The sequence below is a fragment of the Corticium candelabrum genome, chromosome 20 (genome assembly GCF_963422355.1).
Source record: "Corticium candelabrum chromosome 20, ooCorCand1.1, whole genome shotgun sequence".
NCBI lineage: Eukaryota > Metazoa > Porifera > Homoscleromorpha > Homosclerophorida > Plakinidae > Corticium > Corticium candelabrum.
Genome location: NC_085104.1, coordinates 1,733,516 through 1,743,515, shown reverse-complemented (window position 1 = coordinate 1,743,515; position 10,000 = coordinate 1,733,516). Strand labels below are relative to the sequence as shown.

General features: G+C 43.2%; 1 protein-coding gene across 1 annotated transcript in view; it reads left to right on the top strand.

Moving 5' to 3' along the window:
* LOC134195818 (exosome complex component MTR3-like) overlaps positions 1-1,609 on the top strand; it is a 5,053-nt gene extending 3,444 nt beyond the window's left edge. Inside the window, exons 6-9 of the mRNA XM_062664902.1 lie at positions 920-980; positions 1,045-1,130; positions 1,190-1,249; positions 1,303-1,609. Coding sequence (XP_062520886.1) covers positions 920-980; positions 1,045-1,130; positions 1,190-1,249; positions 1,303-1,530 — 435 coding nt within the window. The 3' untranslated portion in view covers positions 1,531-1,609. The remainder of the gene's footprint in view (positions 1-919; positions 981-1,044; positions 1,131-1,189; positions 1,250-1,302) is intronic.
* The last annotated feature ends 8,391 nt before the right edge of the window (positions 1,610-10,000 follow it).

Sequence of the window (10,000 nt, the reverse complement as noted above, 5' to 3'; positions counted from 1 at the left end):
ATAAACAAAAATAAAACAAAATAAAAATAATAATAAAAAATAGAAAAATTAAATAAAAAATATACAATTGTATATAGTAAAATACTAGTAGTAGTCAACAGCAAGCATGAAAACTTTACATGGAAACTTACCAATTGTACAACATGCACGTTTGAAAAGCAAGAAAATTTGATGAACAGTGATCAGTCAATTACTGTACCCACACATCACTAATTTATTAATAATAGTGAGGTCGGATGCCGAGTAAGGTTAAAGTTTTTCTGCATGCATAATCTTATTGGTAATGCAACCTGTATGAAGTATTTGATATCGAGGTTTGGATTTGGATGGCGGTGGCTGTGAGTCAGTGAGTCGTTTATGTGAACAGGCTTTCTTAATTGTCAGACACAAATGTAGCAAGATTGAATATGTCGAGTCAAATACCAATTCCAGGTATTAATTAAGCTAAAATCCCTTAGTTTCAGGTAGTAAGTCAGTCCAAGAAATGTTTGAACTATGCCGCAGTCTGGTGCTTTACAGTGAGTGGCATTCATCACGGTCACTGTAGATTTGAATTCATTCCTGATCTCATGCCTGACAGCCTTATAGACCAGTGCATGTACTATTGTGTTTCCATCGTAAGTTTCTAGACGTTTTCATGGTTTTAGTGTAACTGTAGGTACTAAAGTGGTAAGCATCTTTACAGACTGACCTGTAGATGTGGATTCTAGCAGCAGTGGGATGGGGTCGTTTCTTGTCACTTGGATAGAATAATAACAATACAATGCTCTTGCTCAATGACGTTTTCAATGCTAATCAGAACAAACAACTATTACAGTTTTGTCATTAACGTTTGTTGTCTGTCATATGTCATACCTGTTGTGTGATGTCACCACAATTTGTGTGTCTAATAGCATCGTGATGTCGATTCCTTTGTTAGGATCGTTTCCCAAAGTCTCAGGTTGATATCTGTGTCAACGTTCTGCAAGACGATGGCAGCGGTGGGTCCACAAATATTAATGACATTTTTGTAATGAATAAGAAATTTGTGTACCTTGTGTGCAGCTTTCTCTGCTGCTGTGACATGTGCCTCAGCGGCGTTAGCCGATGCTGGAGTGGAAATGTTTGATATTGTGACAGGCTGTTCAGCAGTAAGTCATCTATCGCCAGCATCACACTTTACAATGCCGTCACTCTCTGTGTATCCTAGAAGATACACGACAACAACATTCTCCTCGATCCCACTTTAGATGAAGAACTGCACGTTGATGTAAGACCATGCCTTTGCTGTTTCAACTCTGGCTATGATTTCTTTCTTGATAGAATGAGGTCGGTCAAAATCAATCGAGTGGTCTCTTGCATTTTGCACTCATGCCATCTCGAAATGAAGTCGCATATATTTCACTGCAAGGAGAGGTGGATGCAGATGGGTTGGTCGAAGCTACCCGTGCATGTTCCGATGGCTGTATAAGAGTTCATGAAGTCGTTCGACAAAGTCTTGTACAGAGTGTTTCACTGAAACACAAACATAATTATAAAACCGTGACGTAATGTATAGAGCAGCTCAGTGTTTTTATACAAAGTATGCAGGTTATTGATACACTATATACAGAGATCATCACTGACTGGATGATGTCAACTTGTCATCTGTCACTGACTGTAGGAATGCATGCCAATCTGGTTATAACTGAAGTTGTGTTTTCAGCCTTGCTTTCACAGCTTTATGATCCCTTTGAATATACATGCTCGTGCAGCTTGTTGAAACATGACGAATTTGGACGCTATTTTGCTTATAAGTGCGCTACTTGCAAAATCTATTTAAAATCTTACAAAGCGACTGTCGGTTTACGTGACCAGACTGCTAAAGGATAGAGATAGTGCGTTTGACGTCACAATCACCTGATATCCCAGAAGTCGCCATGTTAGGGGGCAGCGTATTAGCATGGCTAGAGTTGCTGTGTTTTCGGCTGCCACGATCGTAGAATTCAGGGGAGCAACATACGTTTTTAGTCTATACCGGCTATACTAACCAGTCAGGGACCAGAAACGCGTCATTTGAGCAACAGACGACGGGCAGCGTGGATCTCCAGCCTAGACAGAAAGGACTGAAAGCCGTCGCAGCGTTCGCGTGTTTGCTCTGAGCACTTTCTGTCTGGTAGAGCTGTCATTTCTAGTATGTTCTATAATAAAAGAGTAATCTATGCTACTCTGAACAATTATAGGAAAGCCATCATTTGTGTATGACTCAACTAACCCTGACTGGGTACTGTAACATCTGCAAGGATGGGTTATGACTTCCAGTAGAGAGAGATTTGTTCGTCTCAAGAGAAGGTCTAGTACACCTAACAACATACAATCCTAGACAACATCATGTTACTCCAATTGATGTCGGGAATGACTTCTGGCTCCTCCGTCCACAGCTGAGCCTTCGTTCTACCTGTTTCTAGGCCCGCAAGTACAAACTTCTCCTCGTATTGCTTTTGCGATTCAACGGAGAGACTTTTAGACTTCTGTTCCATAATCTCTATTCTAAGAATTAACTTTATCGCACTCGACCATCGGACTAAGAAATCACTGCAAACTCGCGAATTCACAGATAAAATTTGGTTTAAGTTAAATCTTTCGCAATTAGTATACTGTCGCCGTACTATCTAACACACAGTCGAACGTCCTTGAAATGTTGTACAAGCCGCCGTCGCAAAGAGAGATACCCGCAGAGGACAGAAGCGTGCCCCCTAAAATGGCAGCAAATAAGGTACTACAGGGAATGCCTACTCCCCGCCCCCGTACGCTCTATGTCTATTCTGTATAAACTAATTAGTCAAGTCTTAACTAATTAGCTTTGTCAAAGTAACAAGAGTTGCTCAAATCTAGGACCTAAAAGTTGGTCTTGGTACAGTATCAATTGGCGATCTCTATGTTCTAGGTTCTCTATAATAATAATTAGAATCATCGTAAGCCACGCAGATACGTTCTCTCGTTAGGAAAATTTGAATTGTTGTCTATCTACGAATTCGAATTCTGAGAGCAGTAGCTAGACACTCAAAGCAGGCCAGTGACTGTAAGCGATCGACTTCTACCTAATGCACTTTCAGCCTTGTGTTCTTCTAAGCCTGGTTCACAATATTGACGCCGACGTCGACGTTGACGTCGACAATAGAAATGAATCCTATTCCAGCGTCGACGTCGGCGTCAACATTAAAGGATGCCGCCGATGTCGAGGCGGTTTCTTTGAAGTTCAACGCTCAACTGAGCGTCGGCGTCATATTGTGAACCAGGCTTACACGTCGATAATCTTGCGCACTTCAAACAGCTGCACATTCTTCGCCCGATGTGGCAAGCCGTGCCATGTGTTGTTTGCTCTGGACTCGGTGTCCCGCTCTGCAAGTCCGGGTGTTCAAAGTCCAACTCGTTGTTCTTGTGGACTCCATCTCCCCGAACCTGTGGGTCCTCTCTCACGGCTGATGCTATCATACATCAGATCTCTAGCATTTTGGGGGACTCTCTAAAGGGAATTTTGGGGACTCTATAAAGAGAGCCCGACAACTAAACGAGGAAACACGGTGTAATTAATAGTGAAGAAGCACTGAAGTGCTAAACCTTTGGCTGCTAGCTTTAGGTTACGGAACAGCTACAGCACGCGTTCTGGAAACCTGCTAATTACCGTAACCAAAGAGCGTGAGAAAAGGGATGGACACATTTACTATCACTTGAGATTGTCATCTCTTGAAGGCATGCGAAGACTCGCATCAGCACATCCGCTGGCCTGCTAATGATAACAATGAATAAAGAAGCACTACAGTGCTAAACCCTTGGCCTGTGTACGTACAAACGCTCATAAATTTGACATGGTTGAAAATCATCTCAAATGCTGGTTACGCCTACGTACCGTATTTACACAGCTATTACCGTCTAACCGCAATGATTTAGGCTCACGGCTAAATAGGCACATGTTGTCGTAATGAGCCACTATTGGCGGTTCTAGGCGTGGCATGGGTGACCCAGAGCCGTCAGAGCCAAAACAACTCTAAATACACACCGAAGTCTATTCTTCAATTTAACAGAGTACTCTATGGGGTGTCATTGGCGCCATCGTTATTCCAACGTATCGTATATATAGTTGGCCTCCTACAGGATGTACGTGCCCGCGGTGTTTGTCTATTGAATAACATTTTAGTAATCAGGAAACACCACGAAGACCACTTAGATACTTGGAGCAAGTCCTGAAGCGGTTAGCACGAGTGTGGCTCAAGTTGAAGAAGAGCAAGTGAGTTTTGCAATCGTCAGTGCAATATATTTGAGGTCCCGCATTGATGCCCAGGGGCTAGACCCAATGGAAGAAAAGGTACAAACCATCCAGCAAGCTCGTGCCCCAACGACTGTGTCAAAATTGAAGTCTTACCTGGGGGCTTTTGCCAAATCTATCATTCGGATTAAAACTCTGCCAGCTACTAGCCCAAGTTGTGAAATGGTGATGGGGCACCACAACAAGTTTTTCAGAAATCCAAGAAATGACTAGATTCGGCTCAAATTTTAGTCTATTGTAAAACCCAACTATTAAAGGCAATCGTGTTGTGTTGTGACGCTTCACCGCATAGAGCACTGTGCTGCAAGTGCCATACGACAGCAAACGAAAAGGACAAACAATCGGGTTTGAATCACGGACCGGACCTTTCCAAGGCCGAGCAAGGGTACTCGCAGTTAGAGAGAGAGAGAGAGAGAGAGAGAGAGAGAGAGAGAGAGAGAGAGAGGTTTAGCAGTCATTTTATTAGTCAAAAAGTTTAATCAATGTTTAAGGCCGAGTTCACTATTTACACAGATCACCAACCTTTGTTAGGATTGCTGGGTAAGACCAAAGCGGTACGTGGCACCAATGGCATCGCCAAGAATCTAACGTAGATGCCTTTTTTGTCGAGATATCAGAATAAGCTATTACATCGCTGTGATAGGACCAACAGAAATGCTATGCCGTCAGTCGATTACCTTTACCAGAAGTAGATGCCAGAAGAAGTGCATGGTCTTGACAATGACAGCTATATCCAACACGCCTATCACAGCAGCGCAGATCGCACAGTGGACTGGTAAAGACCGGTGCTCTCCAAGGTACTAGAATATGTGAGGCAGGGTTGGTCATCGAAGGCTAATCCCGCACTGCGTCGTACATGGACAGACGTCTTGAGTTGAGTGTTGACGATAGTTGTCTCTTATGGGGTTCACAAGTAATAGTCTCTTCCCTGGGCCAAGAAGTAAAATTGAAGGAGATACATGAGGGTCACCCTGGAATCTGTCGTATAAAAGCATTGGGTTGCATGCAGTTACGCGTGGTGGCTGGGTATGGATATTGCAATTGAACAACAGGTCTAGGCTTGCGCAAGATATGCCAACAGTACCAGAAACCACCGCCAGGGGCTTCCTTTACCCTTGGGAATGGCCTGAGAAGCCCTGGGTCAGGATGCAGGACCTTTCTGGGTCTGATGTTCTTACTTGCAACTGCCGCACACTTGAAGTGGTTACTTAGAGGTTTTATTCCATGACAAACACCACCTCACTCGCGACGATTAAGAAGCTCAGACAAATGTTTTCCACACACGGATTACCAGAAACACTGGTCACCGATAATGGGACGGCATTCACGAGTGAGGATTTTAGGAGTTTGTCACAGGAAATGGAATTTCTCATGCATATCAAGACTGCGTCGTATCATCCAGCTTCCAACTGGTTGGCTGAGAGGGCTGTCCAGACGTTTATAGACGGGATGCAAAAGAGGCAAACTGAAAGTGGCTCTTTAGAAGCAAAGTTGGCTCAATCTTTGTTAACTTACAGGACCATGCTCACCTCATACCACAACAGGGTTGCCGCCAGCTGAGCTCCTGTGTATGGCTGCCAATTGCGCACAAGACTTGATTTGTTGTTTGCGGATCTGGCCAAGAAGGTTACCGTATTCCCTCACATAAAGGCGCGTGCGTTTATAAGTGAACTGAATAAGCGCATGCGCCTATACCTCGAGTACAAGCGCATGCGCTTTTAGGCGAGAGATAATCGTGTTCGGACAGCATCTGTACACGCGGCATGCATCGCAAGTCCTATTCCCTTGAATTTAAGCGTCAGCTTCTCCACTCTCTGAAAGTAAACGACGGAAATGTTTCAAAAACAGCAAAGCAGTACGGAGTCCATCGAAAAGTCGCGCAGAGGTGGCGACAGCAAGAGAGCAGGCTTGATGAAGCATCCGAGAGGCGAGACGTCCCTACACGCAAAAGATGTTAAGAAAGCGATGTTATGCTGCACAGTCGACTGGCTACAATGTTGGATGGAGAAGATGTTAGCGAAGAATTATCGCAGTCTAGCGACTCGGAGTCGGACACTAGCACGTGCACTGATAGCGATGAAGAGACACTTTTAGAAACTGATGAAGACGACTAGAACCTGTTCTAACTGTATGTTTACTGATGCATTAGCAAATACAAAAATTAAAAAAATTTTTTATACAAGCGCATGCGCTTATAAATGAGTTTTAAAAAGCGTTTTCTTCGGCAAGAAAAAATGCGCTTTCTCACTTATAAGCGCATGCGCCTTTATGTGAGGGAATACGGTACAAGCAAACTCGACATAAGGAACTAAACGATCGCCACCGCAAGGAGCGGTTTATGTTTATGCAAAAAACTTTAGCCACGGCCCTATACCTGGATAAAGGGAGTCATCCGTGAACGAACGGGACCAGTACTATATCATATAGTGTCGTTTAGAATCCAGCTAGATGATGGAAGAATCATTCGACGGCATCAAGATCATGTGAGGCATAGTTTTGTCAACGTCACGGGGATGAAGATGTAGGGAACTCAGTTGCACGGTCCCAGAGTCCTCCGAGACAACAGCCTCTTTAGATAGCCGCTCTGACCCCGGGTTACAATAACGAGATAATACGGTAATTAGGGTAAAAATAACATTTCTCAATGATCTAATGTGCATTTCATGTTTCAAGTCACGCAGTTGTAGTCTGTAAGTGTCTTCAACCCAACACTAATTCTCTATTCAAAATAATTAAGTGACGGCTCGATAATTCACACACATAAAATGTTGACCCGTATATACCTAGCAAGTCTATACTGCTGGTTTCTCCATGAATCATAGGAAGTATGCCGCGAAACCCCACGCAACATAGCTAGTCTTTCCTTGGGTTTTAAGAGTTCTTGACGAAAGAACCCACTTATCACTAGAGTTGGGAAATCTGAAACCCAGTCTAAGCAGAGAACTGATGCGTACGGTATACCTCCACGTCAGGAAAGCTGCTAGATCAAAATGATGTAGTAGGAAATGACCTCTTCTAACATTTCGTCGCAAAATCAATTTGGCAGCAGAGCATGAATCATGAACTAGCTGCAGATTACGAAAACCCACTGGAACCTTCGAAACACAAGCATAACCCAATGCAGTTGTTAGTTGTTTCCAACTGACTGAACAGTGCGCGAATAAATTAAGTCGGTGGGCCGCAGCAAAACGAGAGAAAGTCTACAACGGACACGGTGGGCGCGAGCAAGGCATTAGAATTCCGAGACACGTCAATAGTGTAAATTGTAAACTTTTCAGTATTATTAAAAGTCTACCCTAAAGAGTGATGCTCTTTCTCTATTTTTGCTTGTTTTCAGCTTTTTGAAGGACAGAATTGTTGCAATGTGTTTTGTTTGCAATGTCATTTACGACTTTGGGTGCACTCGTGATCCAAGGTCACGCCTACCAACCAGACTGATAGTGTTTACTTTCATACTTAGTGGATAGTAGACTAGCAATTAGCAAGTCTAGAGCCTAGACAGCTACCAGCTTGGGCCTCACAAGATGTGACCGTAAGCAGGAGGATCGAAATGAACCAATCGGCGTCATGCAAGCTTGGAAAAGTGCACCTGAACGGGAGTCTTCACTCTAGCCAATCACCATCACGCACTGTTCAAATTGTAATTATATAAGTACGCGGGCACTTGGACTCGGTTCGCTGTCGCGGCGTCTGCAAAGTGGAGTAGACCTGCACGGAAGTTCACCTATAGCTACCACATGGACACTGTTGTGACTTCGGGTACTTTAGGTGTTGACGTACGCGTAGTCTGTCTAGGTGCCGTGATTGTCGCTCTTCAGATGTAGAATGAGTCACGTTTTCTTGTTGATATTGTACGTAGATGAAACCATCGATGAAGAAACCTAGCTAGGCCAGAAAAGGCAAACATACATGAAGCTGGCCCGGGATCGAGGCTTTTGAACAAGATTCAAAAAAGCAAACTGGTACCTCTTGTCTCTTCTTGTCTGTATTACTGCAGTTGCAACGAGTTCTTTCTATTAGAAAACGATGAAATCCTCAGTACTGCATGAATGCTCAACCAGAGGTCCCTCATGATCATGGCGGTTCAAGTGAAAGAAACTACAGCTGCTGTTAGCGATTCATCACATGGGCAAGAGAATCATCAGAAACCAAGTGGAAAGTAGATAACTGACAAGGATTGCTACTGAACGTGAAAAGAAAGCAGAAACAGTGTCACCTGCAGCGCCGGATCCAGGAATTTTTGAAAGAGGGGGTTTACCGTTAACAGTTATTTATAGCATTACTAATTTTCTCTTTTCTAATGAAATTATCTGAAATTATTGAACTACGCCTATTGGAAAAGAGGGGGTTTCAACCCCCTGAATCCCCCTCTGAATCCGGTCCTGACCTGTGAAGAACATTTCTCAAGTGCATTTTTTGTCTAGAGTGCGCGTGCCACATGGTTATTAGCACGTAATTGAAGGTGTGGCGATTACTCTGTTCGCCGTCACTGTGTATTTACAAAAATCGCTATATAACTCCTGTGTCCTTCGTCGGTAAGCGACGATCTTGGCATCATTCGAAAGAGCAAGAGTCCGGATTTCTTCTAGACGCCAAACATAGCATTAAATAAGACACACCCAGGAAGATAAGGTTTTTGCATATCAAAAACCATTAGTCTATTTAGAACGTTATGGTTAGGATATGATTACAGATAAGTGGTCACGAAAGCAGATGCCATGTCAATTACTTTATTACGATTAATTACTCTAGTGCAAAGCTTCATGCGTTCAGCAACGCTTGGTCGTGTTCTTCTGGGCTTGGCTGGTCAATGTAACATCACTATCAACTTCCGTCACTTCGTAGTCGTCATCTATCTCATTTGTGATGTTATAGCTCTCCACGATGTCTTTCCCGCATCCTGTTTTTTTTCTAGAAATTTTCTTCTTTTTCTCTACGTGTTTTACAGGTATTGTAAGTCACAGTAAAACACGTCCGTGTCAGTAACAGTAAATCCGCAGTCACAGTAAACAAGATAGTGATGTCATAATCACTTAGTAGGTCACAGGCAATTAGTTAAGTGTTTCTAAACAAACACAGGTGCTTCATTACTTAGTTCCAGATTTACAGTGAACGCGAACAGAGAAGATAAGCTTAATGGAAATATAGTCAGACATGATTACAATCAGTTCAATGTCCACTTGCCGTTGCAATTTGCATTGGCGGTTTCATTTCATGAGTTCCACGGAATGAATCCATGGCAACGAGGGGAATTTGGGTTGCTTAAAACCCAGCTCTGTTAACCAATCATGGGTTTTGAGTGGTTTCAGTGGATTTTTGGACAAATTTGAGAAAACCCAGCTAGGGTAAATGGGCCATTAACCCTAGCTGGGTTATGCTACTTTCCCTAGCAAAACCCTACCTAAAGCCATACAAAAACAATGTGGGTTTTCGCGGCTTATTCCCTGTGAATATTATTAATGTACTATAACGTGCGCTATTCTAGATATATGAACGCCTTGTATTCTCGTTGTATTCTAAATAAACGGACTGTGGAACGTGTGTGCGCGCTCTTCGATCAGCAGCTCAGCCCTTCTTTTAGGGAGCCCCAGTTTGGGATCGTCGTTTGGTGCACGTCGTGGAAACAGTACTATGATGATACAGTTCTGAGTAGTACGTGTAAATTGTTTGAAATTATTTCTATAGCAATTGTGTGGAACTTCAGCCTTCTTTTGT